We start from the raw sequence: 22541 nt of genomic DNA, 5'->3' as shown, positions 1-22541 counted from the left end.
CAAGAGGGGATGTAGAGAATAACCCAAGGCAGAGGTTTATTTGCTTTTGTTATAGTATTCCCTGAATATCAGCTGACACTAGTCAGCAGGGCATCCAACGGAGATTGATTATTCTGGCCATTATCCTTATCTTCTGTGTAAAGAAGGGAACCCAAGTTTAAAGAAAGCTCAAAGGAGCAACCCACTGCGATAGTGGAATGAATTAACCTTGTAAATCATTAATCATAGCTATCCATCTAACCAGTGCTTTTGGTTTGAATATAATTCCTGAAACAACTGCTTTATTCCACACAAACTCAAATTTCAAAGCCTGCTTATTATTGCCCATCATAAAGCTGTGGTGCATATTTTGGTCTGAAGTTGCCCTCCCAGAAGTTCTGTTTATCAGAAACCCCTTCCGCCCAACTTACGGCTCAAACCACAACCCAAAATAACATTTTGAAAAGCAACAATTTTTCTTAAGTATTTTATATTTAAATACAGAGAGAGCAGAAGGGATAAACACAGCAAAGCAGTACAATATTTATTTACCATCTCCAGCAGCAAAGCTTTGGAACCAGGAAACAACCCTTTTGTACAAAGCAACCATCTTCCCACCCCCAACTGGTTATTGTTTACAAATACAAAGTACACATAACATCTGCTTTATATGGCAAACTTAAAAAACATACATATAGATATACCCCGTTCTGTAAAGAACTTTACTCAGTTAAGAAGACTAGTACCACCAAACCTGTTAAATAAGATTCTTCTTCCTGTATTGTCTTTTGGGTAAATTGCCAGTATCTATACTTATAAAAATCCCCTCCTAGGAAGAATGACTTTGATTCTCCTTCAGTACAGGACCATAAAAAACCAAAACACAACAGAACAAAAACACCTGGAACTTGAGAATTTTTAAGTATCTCTGAAGTTGCAAAGGGGAGCTGCAATTTTAACCCTGAGTGCCACTGCTATAACTCTGGCACAGAAAGAAAAAGGATGAATTATGAAAAGAAAAGAGGAAAGTGAAAGTGGCAACAAAAACAAAAAAAAGAAACTCAAATCACAGAAAAACAAATAGGAAATTGACAAAATGTGTTTTGGGTGCTGCTGGAGATACCACTGGCACAAGGTTCACAGGTCTTTCTTCAATACAATACCTCCAAACTCCAACGAAGCAACATTTTTAGAAATATCTTCATTTTCCCCAAGTCTACCCTCAAATTATCTGTAACCCAATATACAGGGAAATGAACCACATTTAGCTACACTGAGAACACAATGTCAATAGGAGGTCCTGAAGTATGCAACTGTACACCCATAATGGTCTGTCACATTCCACTTCAGTGCCATCATCCTGTTCTTCAAAGTTGTTCTCTACCAGTGTCTCAGTTCTTTTTCACTGCTTGAGCTGTCCCTGGGACTAGAGGTACATTGACTGAAAAGCCTTCCTTTGGCTCAGCTCAGGGAAGAAAAAGAATTGCTCTAGCTGACCAAAGCGGACTATGGTACAAAGCAAACTCTGGACAAACTACTTCTATAACCTTACACATAACAGTTACACAAACTTGGTACATTTTGAATAGATAGGAACCAATACATTTTCATGGGTAATTAATCCTCTCTCTTCAACTTAGTATCTACCAACTGTCCCCCATAAAGTCTGTTCCTTACAATTCTGAAACCAAACACAACGTTCCACCTGCCTTTGTATGCACTGATTCATCTAAATGCCTGGCTCCTGATTCCCTTCTGGTCCAACCAGCTCTTCAATCATGTTGCAAACCTCAGCTCAAGTATTTGCTAAGTAAGAAAAGCTTCCCTGATCCCTCTAAATGGCCTTCTGTTTTGTTCCAACTTCACTGTAGGCATTCCTCTAAACAGAACAGTTACATTGTATTGGTATTTCTTTCTCTTGAAAATACACCATCTCTTATTAACTCCAGGTTCCTCCACACCTTCCTCAGTGCCTGCCTGTACATAGGTACTGAAAACTATGATAGAAGATTGTTGCCAACATAGACACAAAGTGACAAAAGAGCATCCATCAAAAATCATATACACATTCCTACATAACTTAGCTCTTCATTCTACACTCTTTATTTCCTTACTGTTTATAACAGCATTTCTTAGTCTGCACTTGAGCAAAGAGACTATTTTACTTTAAATAAGCCTTTCAATGACTTAATCCATGGATGAGCTTGTAATATAGCTTAACAGTTGAGCCTTAAAAACTGTAAACAAGGGGAACATGATCTGATGACATGAACCTATTACATGCTATTAAATATACATCTTAAAATGTATCTGTATTTATATCCAATACCATTCCACAGTTATAATATATCTATGTGTGTAGAAAAAGCACACTGATGAAAGAAAAGAAACCTGTACTGGGCTTTTGAAATTTCAAAGTATTCCCAGGCATTACCTCATTTGAGAGTAGGAAAACTGAGGCTCAGAAAGTAAGTGACTTGCTAATACTCAGATCAAGGTCTTAGAATTTAAATACCATGTTCTCTGCACCATACCACCTTCCTTCCTACCCAATATCCTAATCTGGAAAAAAAAAACAAAACCTTAAGCATGTATCTGAAACAAAATGGTATAACAAAAAAAGGTAGAAGAAAAAGAAAAAAACAAGCAAAAAGACCCTTGACTAAAATGATTAGTGCCCAAAAAGAACAGAATACATGAAACAAGTCAATGACCATACATCAAGAACAGTCTTAGTCCCATAAAGTGAAATCTCAACGGGAAAACAGTTTCTGATCTGACAAGCGAAATAGCAAGTATTAGTTAATGTAAGACATCAAGAACTGAGGAATAAGAGTACAGCCATAAACACAAAATTTAGGGAAGAAAAAGATTAGTATATGTCAAATAGCTTATCAGAGAAGTTAAGACTTGAATTGAGCCTTGAAAAATACGAAGAGGCGGCCTATTACAATGCTAAACTGAAACGGTGGAGGAATAGTTAATATTCAAAAGCTAGGCTCCACCATTTGAGCAACATGCTTAATGTTTCATTTTTTCATCCGCAATATAAGGGTGAATTTCTTCCTCAAGAATAACTTGTAAATTTTAGCACACAGTATAGTAAATGTGAGCTCTATAAATGAAAATTCTCTCCTCCACTTTCTTGCCAGGCAGGAAGAAAACCCTTAGGCCCAAGGCTATAAAGGTGCTTCTAAGATCTCAAAATATATTCTTGCTAAAAGTAAACAGGGGTTGTTATAAGGCATTAGACAAAGACCAACTTGCATGCAACTCTTGCTAAGAATCTAAATGAGGCTAGTTAAACACTGACTATACTTGAACAAAGGCAAAAATGGCTTCACACCTAACGGCAGGATGTTTAATATAATTAAATATGTTTAAAAAAAAATGGAACTGAAAATTTGAGACTGTTCAAGTGACTTGGAAAATGCTTCCCCCCAATCACCCACATCATGTTGCCCAAGCAACTAAAAGTGGTACAGATAAAGGGACCACAAACATAGGGTACTAGTGTTAAATGCACACTAAGTAGTGCGAAACATAGCTATCACACATAAATGCGCGAGTTGACAAGAGGTCTAATTGTAGCGCTCAAAATTGAATAACATGATAGAGCTACTCTTATAGGCAATGACAGAAAAGAGAAGGCATAGGATACATAGCTGACAGGAAAAAAATAGCATATGAAAATAGGTCTTATAAAGAGACTACTAACAGAATTCCTAACACTTGAAGCATTTATGATCGAAGGAGAGTTTAAAATACAACTAGATATAAAGCATTTACTTTCACTGCTTCCAAGGAATATACTTAGAAATATTAGAAAACTCAATACAAGTTGAGAGATCTCCAGAGTCCTAAAAGAAAACAAAGTACAGACAACCTGAGAATTCTTGTTGAATTCTTGACAAGGCATCAGAAAATCCAAGAGATCATTTGAAATAGACAGTTATCTCAATAAAATAGGTAAAGCCCTTAAGACTTAGAGAAAACTGGTTAATTTTAAGATACAGTTTATGTCAGAGCTGTTCTATAACTTCATGGTGATGGGCTTAGAAATTTTATGAGAAGATGCAATTAACCGTAAACCAAATGTAGTAATACATTTGTGTGAAACTATGCAAAATGAGAAAAATAAGACTACCATTGCATTAAAAACTGACTGAAGTTCAATAGCCAGGAAATAATAGTTCCAGAGACTGAACTGGCTGCTTTTTTAAAAAATGACAAAAGAGAAAACTAGAAAATCTCTTACAATAATGCTGAAGGCATTTGTATTTAAGTACACAAATACAAAGCCACATCAAAATCCTGGCTAGTATTTACTGGTAGAATAAAAAATATAATCTACATCAAAGATACTAAGGGAAGATCAGACATCCTTCTAGAAAGAGGTGTTACATTAAGGGGAAGAAAAGATCAATATAAAGAATGATGTAACTAATATGATAACATCAAAAGGAAACGGTTGGACTGTGATCACTTCCAGACACATCCCACCAGAAGCAAACATAATTTCCAGTAAAAGATATCTCAATGGTACCAAACACTACTATAAAAAAGTTTTCATTACTATAAAGTCAAGCAAATGAAAACACAAAGCAGTATAAAAATATTATCCCACTAATCAACAGGAGAAAAAAAGATTTAATAAAACAATATTCTCATCATTCATCCAGGAAGGGAAATTCCTTAAAAGAATATTTTAATGGCTTACAAAACTCATTATTTTTGGAAAAATAACTAAAAGATTTGCATTCAATAATGATCACCATCAGTTAAACAATAACTTCCACCTGTATATTTTCTTAAGTGAAAGACAGAAGAATTGATTGGTTTCTGTATCACAAAATAACTATATAGAATGGACCTGGCCAACTGAATGACATGCATATATCACAATCAATTATTGGACTAGCCACTAACATTAAGAATGGTAAATTTCAAAAGACAAGGAAACCTAAAACAGTGCAAGTCTGGGGCAAAATATGCCTCACATAAAAAAAAAAAAAGTTTTCAGTTATTGCAATTTTTAAACTATTTCTACAAAGATCTAGACCATAATTTCTAAACTTCATCAGAATCCCACTAAATTATATCCTCAATAGTGAATGTGGCATTTAATTCTGTTCATCCATGGCATTTAACTCTATCCAATTTTGTAGCTAGAAGGGATTCTGGATTGTGTCTATTCCAACCTCCTCATTTTTAGTACCTGAGAGGTTATCCTGATGTATTGGGCCCTTAAGGACATTATCAATCAGGTCACTTAGGTATCATTCAGTAAATTATTAGTATAGTACTAATGTAATATACTAAATAGTATCCAAGTATCCCGAAAGAGTTTATGTTCCCCTCAAAATGTCATTTGAGGGCTAAGTAATTAAAATGGAATTACAAAGAAGCTGCCACACAGTTTAAAAAAAAAAAAGTTTAAATGCAATTACACTAATAAGGAAGGATACACTAAAAGGAAAGGATAAAGTGTCAGCAAATTTACTGCTTTTCCTAATGTCCTTGTTTCTTCTTACCAAGTAAACACATCCACTTATCAAACATAAGTTGTGCTACCATGGCTTAGAACAAGGTTAGTCTGAGACAAATGACTCAATCAGAAAACCTAGAACCTGCAGATAGAAAACAAAGCTGCCTTAATGCTCAGAAACTGAGCCAATCCCTAATAACTAAAAAGAACTACTGTGAAGTTATTTAAATAAAGGGGGAGGGTCATACTCTACAACCTTCTGAAATGGATTAACAGTGCTATAAAGAAAACAAATTAACATTCAGAAGGAGAGTACATTTAGATAGTGCAATTGTACAGATGATGAATAAACTACAAGATTAAAAAAACAATCACTATACAGAACTCATAAATATCACCAGCAACATATGCAAGACATCAAAATGTTAAGTTTTAAACAATAGGGTGAAATTTAAAAAGGCACTTCATATAACAAATGGAAACAATTTCTCTGTACACAGAAACTGCAAGAAATCATAGTCTTCACATATATTTTATGTCTAGTGGAGAAATAACACTTTGAAGAAAAAGGATCATTAGACGCATCCCCACTGAGAACATCAAATCATTAAATTTGCAATTATCCCAAAACGTCCCAGAAAATCTAGAGATATTTAAACATCTAAGGTTCACCCAAAGGAGAATTCTGTGGCAGGCACAATATGAAAACTTATCTAATTTTGAGTTCCATATGCTTTTGGGGTTGTCTCCCTACATCAGGGCCCCATTTTTAGTTTTATACCACCACCACCATTCAAGTATGCCAGAGAAAGATTTTAAAGTAAACAAACAGGTTAAGAATGTTTCTTCTGCAATCAAGAGACTGACTAATCTACAGCTAAAAGCTGTTCCTATTCTACCACATTCTGACAGTCCCGACTGAACTGACAAATCCCCTTCAGAAGTTATCTACTGATCAACAATTTGATGATTCCTCAATACCTCTCCACTTTTAGGAAAATTCTCTGGAGATGCTTGAGCTTATCAATCACAGAGTGGTAAAGCAATGTTACTTTAATACTGAGTAACACAAATAACACAAGAGGAAGAGAACAGCAATGCTGTTTTATAAATATTTAAGGAGGAGCTACACAATGTAAATACAGCTTACACTAGTGAACCATACACTTAAAAATGGTTAAGATGGTGAATTTTGTTTTTTCTGACCACAATTAAAAACAAAAAATCTAAAAGGAGGAGCATATTAAGTGGAAATGCCAAAGTAGTTTCAAAGAATTGTCTTCAAGCATCATTTTGGCTTGGATTTTGGAAAATAAGAGTACCTCAAAAATCATCACATTTGTAACCCAGTATCTAATTCAGGGGAAAAAAGGGGAGAAATGGAAAAGTGGGAACAGCCTGAAGTAGCCTTAGCTAACTGGGTATAACTGTGCAGCCACATAGAACAGTTCCAAGGTCTCTCTCCAGTAAGTTCACCTGTGACTAGTCCTTTCATAAAAGAAACTACAATGCCATGTCAAGGGCACATGAGACTGCCTGATGGATGCAATATATATCGTAAACTATAAAAATCTATGATTTTTTTAGACCCTTGTTTCTTTTCAGGTAGTTAATCAATAATCTTCTGGAGTTTAATATGAAAGAGTTTCTACATCACTGGCATGGACCTAAAAAAGGTAGAAGTAAAACACTGTGGAAAATATACAAAAATAAAGGTAAATGTTTGCAAGATGATTTCCTCTATAAAGCCTGTTGTTTAGGCTTAATTTACAAATAGGACCAATATAGTACTCTGAAATTACAGACAAAATAAAATAGCTTCTTCTAAGTAGGTATGTTTGCATCTTCAACCTCTAGCACAAATAGGGAGAGGAAGAAAAGTAGTAAAAAGGGTGCTGAAGATAGTTACAGTGGAGGGGGAACGAGCTTCAACCATCAAAAAGTGGGGCACTAGGGAAAATGTCAATACCACTGCGTAAGAACTATGGCAAGAAATAGAAACCACATGAATCCTAAAACAGTGTTATATTCCACTAACAGTAGACTCAAAATATTTTGATCAAGCAGATGAAATAAATGCAGATGTATGATAAACCAAGTCACAAAATTTTAAATCTGTTGATAAAAAAAATTTTTTGGCTGCCAAGCAAATAATACTAGGTGATGTATTCAGACCCCTCAAACTTGACACTTTCTCCATTTCTGAAGTCATGCTGCAAAATCGAGGATCTAAGGGCTGGTATACTGCACAGCCACTGCCTTGAGATTTTAAAAAGATACTGTAAGATATACAATTGAGGTATCTGCTGCCAGTTCCAGAACTGTGAAGAACTATTAATGGAACCAACTGGGAGCAAAAAGGCAGTCGTCTCTATTGATGAGTCTGACTAGATTAAGGGACCAGTAAACCAAGAACATGTCATTGAAGTCTTGATTTGACTTTTAAGAAATCTCTAATGGATATCATCATTTAAATAAATATCCAGAAACAGAGCTGTGTGAGATGTTCTCTTTACAACATCCACAGTAATACTGAACACTTAAGGATTCTTAGTATCATCTAGCTTGATGGCATCCCTCTTTACTGCAGTAAGAGGACCAGATTGTCAGGCATGTTTGGAATTCTCTTAAAAAGAGTTCAGATTTGCATGCCTGGATGGTATAACATCCTTTATATCCAGGGCACTAATATATGTATCCTTTTTGTGATGGATTACCAAGCTCAAGAAAGTTAACTGTTTAGAAGGTAGCTTTGTTTAAGAAGGTCATCTTGCTGAAAAGCCCAGAATATCTTGAAAGAACACCATGCCTCGGTCTCACAACTTCTTTATATCTGAGAGCTTGATAGGTCAAAGACTTAGGTGTGATGATAACAAAGAATTCTCTCACATGTAGCTCTGAATGGTAATGACACGGTAGCCATCAGTCTCGATAAAGATAGTTACTGTGAAAATTTCTAGAGATGTTACAGGCAGGAAAGTCTTTTTCCAGTTGGTGTCCACAGCAGACCTGTAACATCTAGCCATCCCACTGAAACGAACTGGATTTGGCAAAATTTGATTTGTATTCCAGTTCTCGACATACAGCTTCATGATTGATCCTGAAGTCTGAAAGAGCTTGAGAGTAGTATGGACTCTTGATAAGTTGATCATCCTGACATAAACACAGTACAACAGATTTGTCATTTTTGAAGATCTGACAAGCTGAAGCCTGAACAAGGAAGCACTGATGACCTAAAAACGAAGGATCTAACAGTAGGTTATTTCCAGATCCCAAATCAGCTAGTCCTCAGTTTATCAATAGGATTTTCCTGAGGAACAGATCTTTATATTTTTCTTTAATCACAAGAGGATTCAGATTCCTGAGTACCCTCATCTGAACTTATTTGGGACCAAAAAAATAGGTAAACCTTTGTCCAACCCTACTTAGGTGAAAGTTTCTATTGCTCACTTGGCCAGTAAGACATGAGTCTCTTTATTATATACTTCATTTGAAAAGTCTAGAATTTAAATGTTAGCTGTGATAATTCCAGACATGCATCAGTTTCTGATGTGACCTCCTACCTGCAGATCCTGTTTGACTGGGGAGTAGCAAGTAAAATAGTTAGGATCTTGGATGACTATGCTGCTGAATGCAAACAGGCTATTAATTCTTGTACCCGTGGCGTTCTGGAGATTCTCCCTTTTTTCTGTATCTATAAGGATGGTTGCGAGGTTTGTACCAATCTCCTTTGGAATATCCTCTATTGTGATAATGTGCTTTCTGATCATGACTATAAAAGTATCGATGCTGGTTATAGTATTTGTTGTGGTCTCTATAGTCATTTTCTTTAATACTGTTTTCTTCTGCAACAACAGCATTCACGTCTTGTCCAAATAGGGAAGTACCATCAAAGGGCAAGTGTGAGATCTTCTCCTGGGTTTTCTTAGTGAGAGATGTAAGTCGGAGCCAGGCTTGTCTTCTGTAGTCTATTGCCATTGCCATAACTCTAACTACAGAATCCATTATGTCTCTAGTAGTACAAAGCTGCCAAAGTCCGGCATCCATACCGTCAGATATTATACATCTTGCTTTTCCACGATCAAACTCTGGGTCATGAACCAGATCCTCCATATCTTCCCAGAGTTTACGCTGATATTGAGTCATATACGCCATATAGCTAGCAGCTCGGGCTGCAATGGAAGCAGCATGGTAGAATCTACAACCCATGACCTCCATTTCTTTTGAGGTAGAATCTAGAGGAGATGTTGTGCTTCCTCTTTTGCTGTGCTCTAATGCTTCTACAATAGGGCCCTCAGCTGGTGGATTTGGTTGGAAAGGAGAGGTATCCTTCGCTACAGGATATACCCTGTGCCCCATGAAGGAAGAAGGATGGCAATCAGCAGGGTCTTTAAAAACCTCAGTGGTGGCAATTCTCAGAAGAGGATGCAATGGAGGAACCAAACGTTTCTTAGAGGTCACACAATCAGGTTTCCCTTCACATGATTCTGCTTCAGATTGTAATGTCACTCTCTTTATAACACCTCTCTGTTCCATTCTTTTCAAAAGACCTGTGAAACTAGACTGACTGGGGTCAGTTGGCTGTCCTTTGTCATCAGCTGAGGGGGATTTGCAGTCAGTTTCTTCATCAACTGTGGATAAATTTTCATCCTTAGAGGTGGAGATGTCCCATGGCACTGAGGAGTTTTCACTTGGCCTAGAATGATGAAATCTAAAACAGCTCCTAGACTGCAGATCACGTATCACTCGGGACATCTCAGCCACTTGTGTCTGAAGATAAAGGATGGCATCCTGTCCATGCTGTGAAGCTGGAGAAGACTCTATAGGTAAATCCTCCTTGACCTCTGAAGAGGCCAAAGATTCTTGGGGGACCAGAACTGGAGATGAAGGCAGAGTCTGAAAATTTTGTGATGGTTTAAGTGTCTCTGTCTCAGAGATCTTAATATCTGAATTATTTTGATCATTTTTCTGGTTCTCCAATGGGTTCTCAACAGAAGAAGGTTGAGAAACTATCCTTTGTGGACTGCTGGTGCAACTCCCAGAGGAGGAGCTGCTGTCTCCAATGGGAAGAGGAACACTGCAGCTAGAGCACATTTCTGGGCGATGATTCTCAGAGGATGGCACCTTAGACTCAGGCATTCTCTGGGTTATCCACATGAACAAGAAAACCAAGGAAGAAAAAAAAATGCTTTTAATATGTTAACTTTCAAGTGCAGAGATGCATGTCCAGTAAGTAGAACTCAATTTTTAAAATTATTATAACAATGAAAGATGCAATCCACTACAGATCAGCAAGGGGATCACAGAAGTCAAATCCACAAGCTTCTACACAAAAACCTAATACCAACTATGGCCATTAATGTGGCACTCTGTCTATGAAAAAAAAAGTGAAAACAAGCCCAGTTCAAGTGGTGCCATCCTGGCCTGCTGCTTGGTCTCATGCTAGGATAAGAAGAGGTGGTGAGACTACTGTTGACTAACAATCTTTTTTTAAACATCCCATCCAATGTATGTAAGTCAACAAGTAAAAGCTAAAAAACAGAGAACTCAAGAAAAGTTCCACTGAGAAAAAAAAATATTTCTAAAAGTTCCCATTGCAGAGTCACTTTTAAGCCCCTTTAAAATTTTCTCCTGTTCACTCTCCAAGAATAACAAAACTTTCCAGTTGCATAGTCCTACTTGTTTGTAGTTTCCAAGGAGCTTACTTACATATGTGTTACCTCATTTTGTCCTCACAACAACCCTGTGAGGTAGGTATTACCCTTATTTGGTAAAGAAACTAAGGTTAAAGGTTTCTTAATTTATCCGAAATCACAGAATTAATAGGGAGTAAAGCTTATATTAAAACCTACATATATTGATTCCACGTCCAAGTCTCAATCCCCTGTGTCATAGAGAAAGTTTTCTGGCCATGGTGAGAAGAGCCAGGAGTTCTCTAACCCATCAAGAAAATAGCCCATTAATAGAAATTTGGGCTAAGACAAATGAAAGACAAGATTGCTACAAAGGGCTCAACTAGTTTGATTCTCAGAGTATGGGAAATATTGGTTTAAGGGTCAAACCCACAACCAAAAAAATCACAGGTAAGAGACAAAACCTCTAAATATGTGAGGGATAGATGAGGTTAAAAGGAGTGACGACTGGAGTACCATGCCACCTAAACCCTTTCCCACATTCCATTTCCTAAAAGGTCTTCACATAGCCTTCCTCCCAATGTAAAACAAACTTTCTGTGGCCACGTGGTTCTGGAAGAAAAGAATCCAGTTATACATGGCACTTGAGGAGAGATGGGAAAGGAGAAGGGGAGAAGGGCACAGGGAGCCAAAAAGCTTGCAGTTTTTATTCCGTTTTCCTTTTATTAGATACCATCTTCAAGGCTTAGAACTTTCCTGTGTTGTGTTATCCTTCCACATCCTCACTGAAAGTAAAGAAACAAAACTGGAAGTAGGAGATATTTTGGGCCAAGGACTCAATGGACACCTTTTGTGGTTCATTCTACAGAAACGGGCCATTCTCTAAAGTACTATAGATCCTAAAAACAACCATCAATGACTTGATAACTCTCTTTAGACAATGCCTCTTAAATGACAGAAGTGAAAGAAATGCAAATCAAATATAATGTACTTACATCACTATGAGAGGTGCTAGGCTCTTCATCATCACTGCTGACCAGATCAATGTATTCAAGAACAGGTCTTAATGGTCCTTCCTATGAAAGAATTGAGCAAATTGACAAGTCATGTACAGTTATTCAAACTAAACTGGTCATTCAAAACAATCACTTTTTTCTTGGGATTGGCAAAAATTCCTCCAAACAAGAAGTCTATGGTTGGCAGAAAGTAATCAGAACACAGAAAAATATTCAGATACACAAATAAGAAACAATAAGATCTAAGAGTTTAAAACCTTGGTAGAATATTAGGACAATGGTGATCCTTAGAGGAAAGGATTAAAAATAATAAAGGAACACTGCTACAAGGACACAAATAGCAGATAGTATGATTCAATGCTTTTTAGATGGGATGAGTATTAATTATCTGTTAGATAACCAAGCTCAAAAACATGCAGTTCTTTGACTAACAGCTCAGCTTTATCTCCCACTCCTACAGTCAAACATCAAACCCGATTCTTCATCCTGTTTCCAACCATACTGACTGCACCATAGACCAGGCCTTGAATGCTTGGTCTAAAAATGCCTAGATTTTATTCTACAAGAATAAATACAAATAGGAAAAACATGAGAGCTGAGCTTTAAATAGATTAATCACACAGACAAGTATGGAGAGTGGGGAAAGCAGGATAATTAATCAATCCAATAACACAAAACTAAAATAACGGCAAAGAGAATAGTGTTGTGGTACGCACTCAAGAGAATACATGGGTATAATTAAAAAAAAAAAAAAAAAAAAAAAAAAAAGGCTGGCTATGAAAAACAGCCCCCTCGCCAAATAAAACAAAACCCCAACAATAACAAGGAATCGATTAAGTCCTTAAAGTTTCAAACCTGGGAACTAGAAGAATGCTAATGCCATCAGAATAATCTGGAATACAGAAACGGGAAGCCGACATTCTTTTAGACATAATGGGTTGATGTAACAGTGGTACACAAAGGTAACTGGCAGATAGCTGGGAATGCAGGGCTATAATCTGGATGTATGAACACAGCCAGATAAACAGATCTGGGAGTTGCTCCCCTAAAAGACTAAACTGAAACTGTGATAGAGTAATAGATAGATAAAGCAAGGAGGAGAAAAAAGAGACTGAAGAAGGTTCTTGAGAAAATGCAGAATTTAGGCTCAGGAAGAACCGCTAAGCAGGAAATCAGGGATTAGAGAAGAATCAGGAATACATAAATTCAAAGCAACCAGAGAAAACCTCAACAAAAACTTTTCAATGCTAATGTGGCTCAAAATGCTGACAATCAAAAAAAAATGCCATTGAATTTGACAAGATTTTAAAAAATCACCTGAGAGCAACTTTTAATAAAGTAGCAAGCATACAGAAGCAAGGCTCTAAAAAATTAAGTAGAAAATGAAGCAATGGGGGCACCTGGCTGGCTCAGCCGGCAGAGCATGCAACCTCATCTTAGGGTTGTGAGTTCCAGCCCCGCACTGTGTGCAGATTACTAAAAATAAAATCTTAAAAAAGAAAAAGAAAAAGAGGCAGTAAAGGCCATGAGTCAAGAATATGCTTTTTAAAAATCTAGTATGTTAAGAACAAGAGTAAGGAACACAGGAGGCGAATTCAGCTGAGGGAAAGATTTCTTAAGATGCAGAAAGCTGACTGTTGGCAAACAGTGTAAAAACTAGCAGAAAAAGACTACAGTCAGGAAACAAAAGCTAAGATCTAGTTAAAGATCCTCTTCCTGAGAAGAGGCATCCAGTCTCAAGGATAACTTGTTTCTCTCTTTGGCTACAATTCCCCAAGCAGAAAACTGCTATCCTTTAGGACAGGTTTTATCTAGCCACTGGTATTAAACCAGAGAGCAGAACTTCTGGGCAGGAATCATGTAATAAATAATTAAGATTTTCGCCTGAGCTGTAAAAATGGAAGTTTAAAAAAAGGGGAAAACAGGGACAGAGTATTTTCCAATTATGGTCAACAGAGATCAATCACCTACTTTAAGACTAAAATCAACCACAGCTATGGTCAATATCATACATTCAATCCAAAAAGAAAGTGGAAAAAATAAAAATATGGTAGTTTCTCCTGTTCATCAATCACCTTTAGTTTTCGTCTCTTCAAGAAATGTGCATTTGAGGGGCGCCTGGGTGGCTCAATGGGTTAAAGCCTCTGCCTTGGGCTCAGGTTATGATCCTGGGGTCCTGGGATCAAGCCCTGCATCAGGCTCTCTCCTCTCTGGGGAGCCTGCTTCCCCCTCTCTCTGCCTGCCTCTCTGCCTACTTGTGATCTCTGTCAAATAAATAAAATCTTTAAAAAAAAAAAATGTGCATTTGAAACTCTTATTATGTCCATAGAACAGTACATCAAGAAAGTCTCCAGGTTATCAGAAATACACAGAGGCAGAGGCAGAGAAAGCTTCCACAAAGAGATAGGGAAAAAAGGGAGATAAAAGAAGGTAACATAATACAAAACAAAAAGAATGGGAAATAATAAACAAACGAGAACCCCCCCCCTTGAAAAAACAAAAGAAAACAGAATAAGAAAAATGGTCACAAATGGGCTTTAAAAATAGCTGCAGAAATAGTAGAAAGGATAAGAACAGGGAATGATGACAGAAGACTATTAGAAATTTACTACAGGGGTGAACCATTAGACCACTAGACCATCTGCAACCAACCGTTTCTGAACTGCAGAAGAACAGTAGCTTTTTATGATTCACACTAATTAAAAGAGTAAAAAGAATCAAGACAGAAAATTCAAAAATGAGAAAAAGCGGAAGATTCATTTAAAATACTTATTCACTCAACAGATACTTGTGAAGTTACAAGTGAAAGAGTGGTAAAAGATGACAACACATATTTGAGACCGCCGAAAAGGCAGAGGCTGATTTAAAAAGGTAAGAGAAGTAATCCCAAAGGAAAATATTACTTATAAGCAAACACTCTACACTTCAGCTAATTTTCATATTGTATATGGGAAAAGTTCCACCATAATGATTTAAAGAACTAAAACATTTTAGTATTCCATTTATTTTACTATTAATCAATAACATTTATCACTGAGCCCTGTACAGGCACTGTGCTGAACTTTTCAACACTATTTCATTTAATCTCCAATTACTTTACAAGGTGAAATAGCGTATTATTACTATTACTCCACTTAATAAATGAGAAAACTAAGTGAGGTACACCTGATTCTCTATATATGTAACTGGCTATGTGGTCATAATAATTCTGAGGCTACATTCAAAGTATACATACTACTACTGGGGATGGGGGTGCTGGGTGGCTCAGTTGATTAAGAGTCTGCCTTCAGCTTAGGTACTGATCCCAGGGTCCTGCCAAGCCCCCTGACTGGGCTCGGCATGGAGCCTGCTCCTCCCTCCCCCTCCCCCCTCTGCCTGATGTTCCCCCTGCTTGCGTACTCTCTGTCAAACAAATAAATAAAATCTTAAAAAAAAACAAACAAACCCCAAACTATTTATTTTAAAGATTTTATTTTTAAGTAATCCCTACATCCAACATGGGGCTCAAACTCACAGCCCCAAGATCAAGAGTCACATGCTCTACTAACTGAGCCAGCCAGGCAACCCTACATACTACTTTTACATATCAATGCCTTATTACCTAAGTTTCTGAGAAAATACTCTGTATTCCTTCAATGAGACTTCTCACTGTTGTACCCAACTCTGAATAACTCGTAACACTAACCAAAAAATAAGTTATTAATATCCCCAAACGAATGCTTATTATATAAATGTCAAACACGATTTCTTAAAATGTTTATAATGCTTATGTTCTTATGTTCTTAACAAGTATAAATGCATGTAGTTCTCCAATTACAGGTATTCTATTTGAATCTGCTCCATCAATCAAACAGTAAACCATCACTCTCATCCCTTTTGTACCATATCAAAATCAAAGGATGCTACTCCCCAAGACCATACAATTAGGGCCAGGAGCACAAGTACAAGCAAAATAATTTAGGAACAGAGCTGAATTAATATTCTCAGTTAAAAAAATTTTTTTAGGGGAGCCTGGGTGGCTCAGTGGATTAAGCCTCTGCCTTTGGCTCAGGTCATGATCTCAGAGTCCTGCCCTCAGGCCCTGCATGGGCTCTCTGCTAAGCAGGGAGCCTGCTTCCCTCCCTCTCTCTCTGCCTACTTGTGATCTCTCTCAAATAAATAAATAAAATCTTAAAAAAAAAAATTTTTTTTTAATGACACAAAAAGCTTTCATTCCAGTTATCAGGAAAATTATTTTCATATAAAGCCAGACAACAATTAACTGCTACAGTTGACCTTTGACGAACATCAGGGTTATGGGCTCTGACCTTCCCTCCTACCACATAGAATTGAAAATCTATATATAACTTTTGACTCCCCCAAAATATAACTACTAAAAGCCTACACTTGACTAGAAGCCTTATCAATAACATAAATAGTTGAGTAACACATTTTGCATGTTGTATTATATACTGTATTCTTATAATAAAGCTGAAAAAAATCATAAGGAAAATACATTTACAGTACTGTGAAAAAATCTTATCTGCATATAAGACCCATGCAATTCAAACTTGTGTTGCTCGAGGGTCAAGTCTAAGTGGAAAATAATGTCAATACACTAAGACACAGTCTACAAGAAATGTAGTTTACCCCAGTCTAAAACAAAAACTACAGATTTGAGCATAGATGCACGACTCTAGCCTAAAAACCTTAAATTAATGCATTTTTAAAATATATTTCCATATATAGAAGTTAGGGATATAATTTACTTCTGTAGTCCTGCCCAGTTCAAACATTTGGAATGATTCCCAACTGACTACTTTAAGTTCAAATTTAATCTACAATTCAAGATCTACACTATCCAGCCCACCCCTTCCTCTTCTACTTAAAAAATTTTTATCCTCCAGAATTATACATAATCCTCTGCTTTCCCAATCTGATGTCTTCCCTTATTTCTTTTCAAAATGCTCTTTTATATACAAATACTACGTTATTTATGCCAAAAGTCTACTTTTTTTTAATAGCACCATGTACTTTTTATAAAAGAACTACTTTCTAATAGAACTATTTACACAGTTTTCATCACCTATCTTATCTCCCACACTTTAATATGGACACTTATAGGTAGGACGTATTTCCAATTAATCTCTGTAGTTCTAGAGTACTTACTTCATGACTCTGCATATCAAAAGCTGCAACATTATTTTTATTTATTGACCTATAGGCTCAAGACACCCAGCCAGAAGATACGTTGATATTTTTGCCCATGACCCCTCTCTACTGTAAAGTATTATCATTTCACCTACGTGCTTCTGAAGTTACTTATGAAATTATACTTTTTCCTCACTATTCTACGTGCTCAATGATTTCACATTATACTAATAACCTTGGCTGAAACCTAAATTTCATGTGTTATTACCAAGATTACAATAGGTTGCCTCAGCAGTTTTCACACCTTTGTATCTCAAGTAGCACAGTGAAAATGTCATCAGCTCTTAGCTAAAATAGTTCTGTGGGAACAAATTAAAATATCTGCAGTTTCAAAGACAAAAAGATGGTGGCTGAATATGGAATCAGACAAGTATTCTCACTCTTAGAAAGCTCGCGTTCACACTACTTCACTTTAACAAATAATCTACATTAGTACCCATTTTCACTTATTGAAGGAAATTTTTTTTTTTTAAAGATTTTTTATTTATTTGACAGAGAGAGAGATCACAAGCAGGCAGAGAGAGGAGGAGGAAGCAGGCTCCCTGCGGAGCAGAGAGCCCGATGCGGGGCTCGATCCCAGGACACTGAAATCATGACCCGAGCCGAAGGCAGCGGCTCAATCCACTGAGCCACCCAGGCGCCCCTGAAGGAAATTTTTTTTTAAATATTTTATTTATTTGACAGACAGAGATCACAAGTAGGCCGATGGCGGGGGGCAGGCTCCCCACCGAGCAGAGAGCCCAATGTGGGGCTCGATCCCAGGACTCTGGCATCATGACCCGAGCAGAAGGCAGAGGCTTTAACCCACTTAGCCACCCAGGCGCCCTGAAGGAAATCTTATGAGGATTTTGCTTATACAAAAAAAGGTGAAAGGCCAAACTACTGCACAGTGCTTGTCTCAATGCAAGCCATTATAGAGGTAGCATGTACCCTAAGTAGTGAGAGTAGCACAGCCAAGCTCCTTCCCTGGGAGCTAAACTCAGCATCTCACTGCCACAGCTTTGAATTAGATACCTGTACAGTATCTTGATTTATTCCGAGCAACTGTTAGCAAGATGTCCTAAGGTAGCAAAACAGCCTAAAAGAGGTTATTTTTTGGTCTGGAAATGCTAAAAATTTTTCCAAATAAATTAATGGCAATTACTACTACACTTTATGCCATCTTAGTTTATGAAAGATTTCACAGGTTTCAAAGGTTTCTACTTTCTATTAGTGGCGTGTGGGGCGAGGGGTGGGTGGAGACATACCTATATTACTAAACAGAAAGAGAGCAAACTCTTTAAATAAGTTTTTGTTACAGTAACATATTCATTTGAGGTCAGTTACTGACTCTGCAAAATCAAAGAGTACACTTACAAATAGGGCGGTTCTCTACACATACATTTCAACAAAATTTAAATGAAAGAACTCATTTTTGCACCTCCATATCCTTATTGCTTTCCTTTAGCATGCTATTTGGTTCCAGACTTTGTATTTTGCAAACCACATAAACACTGCTGTGCCACCATGTGGATTAAAATTGGGAAAATTAGATTAATGAGCATGAACTAAGAAAATCAAACTAGAGTAAATCAAAAAGTGACACCATTAATGCCGTTTTTGTATCTGAAGAAATCTTATGCAGAGAACAATGTTATTGTTACTGGATAAGCATTACCTGAAGGAGTCAAGTATAAGATCAGTTTACAGAAAGAAGTAGAAGGCTCTGTCTCTGAATTTATTTTGAAATAGAATTAAGGTTTCATTAATTATCATTTAAGTGTTATCACTAAATTTGTAGAAGAAATATTAATAGGTTTCTCCTAGTATTGTAATTGCACTTATTACATATAATTTACATCTTCATTTCCACTATCAGAACTTTGAACCTTTATTTGCCAACCCCTAGGGAAAAATAGAAGACGCTGGATCGAGATGAATACACAATACATTGACTGTATACTTTTAATTCTTCATGCAAAGATATATAGATCTTCTACATATAAAATTTAAAAGAATATTTAAAAAATTAAGAATATTTTAAACTTCAGTTTAGTACCTTACTAAGCTTGTAAATCACAAGTTATAATTTTTCATTCCATCAGTACCAAAAAAAGTGTTTTCAAATCTTATTAATTCCAACTGTAATTCTCAAGCAAGGCCCATAGTTTAGAAAGTATGTACTTCCTTTGTTTGCACAAAATATAAAGATAAATATTCTCCAAATATACCAATATTCAGAAAACTGAAATATTTGTCCTAAGGAGCATGGAATGCCATTACCAACATACTTTAGTCCACAGTAAAAGAGGAGTAGGATACAATCCAATTCACCCGCATCCTGGAAATCCGTGTAAGGTTAAAATGAGAAGGACAGAGAACACCTGAAGCTAATATAACAGTGAATGTTAACTATACTGGAATTGAAATAAAAGGACAAAGCACAGTACACACTGGCAATGGTGAGGAAAGCCACCCCCCCCCCAATCTTGTAAAAGACTCCTATATAAATCCATTAAACTGCAATACGACAATGGATCACCACAATGGCCCTAATGCTCCGGTACATAGAAGATACCATTTAATAACCACCTTTACAAACTGCCACAAATCAATAAACACAAATACACTCCAACACTCTATTAAAGAAAAATTAAACAACTTTGACAGCAAACCTCAACTAACCACCGGTTTGGAGAAGTTTTTGGCTAGCTACCACTTTAAACAGACCTTTTAGAAAACATTACACTTTTGGGTGAAAACCATCCCCCAATACATCATGACCCCAGTTCCCCTAAACCAAGGCTTTACAAAGCATGGCTCACAGATTCATAGAACCTTTTATTTGTTCCAAAGTGAAGATTCCTGGGTCCCACCTGCAAATTCTGATTCAGCAGGTGTGGTGTGAGGCCCAGAAATCTGCACTTACACTTCCTAATGCTCAGAGACCACTGTCCCAAAGGGAAGACAGTCTGAAAAACCACGTGTGTTCCTGGTGATGCAGGGTCTTCATTATGAACGTCAACGCCTGCATTATGCTGTAACATGGTGATCTCAGAGGTTGGAGAAGTCTTCAAGCTACCTGTCTTCGCCTTGTGAGGCTCCAGAACGCTCACACTTGGAGTTCTTGCAACCCTTCTTGCTTTCTCCGGTCCCTTCCCTCTAACCTGCAGGTCGTGTTTCAAAGGACACTCTTGCCCTGCTCCCAAACACACTCTTAAGAGAGCACACCTTTGCCCACATGAAGTATAAAGTGGCGCTAATGAAGGCATAAGAAAGAAGCGTGATTCCACGTGCAACATGGCCTTTCGGGCATGTTGTGGTGCCTTTGTGGTGGTCCCTGTAGGTGCTCAGAGACCCCTTCGGTAAATTCCTTAATCCTGTGCCATACTCCCCACTGCCCAGTACCTGCGAGACAGTCACACCCAGCTGCTGAATGACGAACGGACAGGTGAGGTATCATCACAGAACGGCTTACCGCGCATAGGTTTGGGATTCTGGGAAACACCCGAAATGCGTTGCTACTTACACTGACAAACTGAATGTCATCTTCATTTTCATCCGTTGTTGCCTCAGGTGCCTCAGGCCCAGCTGGAGGGACAGACTCTATCATCTATAAAAATAAGCCAGAACATGCTTATCTACATACAGCCACGTACCTGGAGGAAGAGATTCTTCCCAAAAAGAACGAAAAAGGAAGAGCTCCGTAAGACGGACAGCAAGCTCTGGAGGAAACCGAACTGAGCACGACGGCATGCAAATCCCACCAAGAACAGGACTCGATGGAGTCGGGCTCTGCCTCTGCAGACGTGGAGCCATCATCCATAGGGAGGGACGCCGAAAACGACTTACCAGCCCCTGCGAATTCCCCAAATCTCCTCAAGGAGGAGGGATGTACGCACACCGCCGAGGAGCGGGCCTGTCTCAAAATGTCGCTCTCACGGCCCGAGCAGCGGCAACGGGGACCTCCGTGGCCGGCGCACAGGGCCGGGGGGCGGCCGGGCGGCCATTGTTACTGCTGGTTCCCCGCTCAGACCCGCACCAGGCCCGAACGCGGAGCTCGGCCCGAGACGCGGACACTGTCGGCCCGCCGCGGCGGCGAGCGCCGCGCACCAGGCCTCACTCTCAACAAAACACAAAGCCCTTCCCGGCTTGCCTGAGAATGCCGCGGCCCACGCTCGCCCACTCACCTCCGACCCCGGGTCTCCCATTTCTCCGACGGCCTAACTGACAGCACCACCGCTCTTGCGGTCCCCGCCGTCGCTGCCGTCCCCGCTGCCGCTGCCGCTGCCGCCGCCGCCGCCGCCACGACTTCCCTTCCCGCCCAGCACCGCTCCGCGCCGCCGTGACCCGCCCCTGCGTGAGCGCCGACGCCGCCGACGCCACCGACGCCGCGGGCGGAAAGAAGTACGAAACCGCTTCACAAGGAGGAGCGACAGGCTCTGGGCCGCTATCCCCCGGAGCCTCTGTCTCACAGTCCCGGCCTGCCTTCCCTGGGTCGCGCGGAAAGCCGGGAGTTGTAGTTCTGTTTGTTCCTTCGACTGTCCGATTATGGTAGAAAAGAGAGGAAAAGGACTCCAAAGTACGGCGCATGCGTTTTAACCGGTCTGACGTCAGCTGTAGCTTTGCAGTGCCGTGGGCAGCCCCGGTTCTGTTTTATAGTGAAGGGCAGCAACGAGGTTATGTGGAGGTTTTGGAATTGGATATGGTGTGGGGGTGGAAGCGAAGCTCAGCGGTATCAGTTTTGGCCGTAAATGCGGATGATGGGGACCAAATTCTCATCTTTTTTTTTTTTTTTTGCGGGCCTGTAATGCGGAGGCTTAGTTTAATTTTGTGATAAGGAAAGAAATAGAAGGTGTCCGTATGTTACCCACCTAGCTTCATTATCTGAGATAGTATATATTAATACACCTGAGAAGAAAAATTGAAGACCAGAGCGCCAGTCACCAGGTTGTCCTGAAGAAAACGCGAAGCAAAGGAGTCCAGGGCCCAAGACAACACAGGGCCAAGGCCTCCCTATCACTAAGCCCTACACTAGTGAAAATAACGTGCTGTTTAAGCATAGTCTTAGATACTACTTTACTAAAATAGCTTACCTTTTTTCAGTGTTCACAGCCAAAAAGCACTCTATAAAAATAGTTCACTCACGTTCACCTGTGTGGTTTCCTCACTCTATTGTCTTACCAAAAAGATCTGGCTCCCCCCCCCCGCCCCCCACACCAACAGTTTTGAAAAGGACCCTTTAAGCTGGAATAT

The 22541-nt window shown here is 38.6% G+C and overlaps 1 protein-coding gene across 10 annotated transcripts in view; it reads right to left on the bottom strand.

Moving 5' to 3' along the window:
- The window catches only part of ZNF451 (zinc finger protein 451), a 101883-nt gene extending 80170 nt beyond the window's left edge, over window positions 1-21713 (bottom strand). For 8 of the 10 annotated variants that reach the window (XM_046005410.1, XM_046005414.1, XM_046005413.1 and 5 more), the window contains exons 1-3: window positions 21476-21625; window positions 20815-20898; window positions 12096-12176 (exon numbers count right to left, since the gene is read on the bottom strand). In XM_046005410.1, coding sequence (XP_045861366.1) covers window positions 12096-12176; window positions 20815-20898; window positions 21476-21496 — 186 coding nt within the window. In that variant the 5' untranslated portion in view covers window positions 21497-21625. Of the gene's footprint in view, window positions 1-498; window positions 10610-12095; window positions 12177-20814; window positions 20899-21137; window positions 21379-21475 lie in introns of those variants that run through there. The other 2 variants (XM_046005420.1, XM_046005411.1) reach the window with 2 other exon arrangements.
- Window positions 21714-22541: the final 828 nt, after the last annotated feature.

This window comes from Meles meles, chromosome 5, assembly GCF_922984935.1.
Source record: "Meles meles chromosome 5, mMelMel3.1 paternal haplotype, whole genome shotgun sequence".
NCBI lineage: Eukaryota > Metazoa > Chordata > Mammalia > Carnivora > Mustelidae > Meles > Meles meles.
The sequence above is the reverse complement of the archived record's forward strand: the minus strand, read 5'-3'. Positions and strand labels throughout refer to the sequence as shown.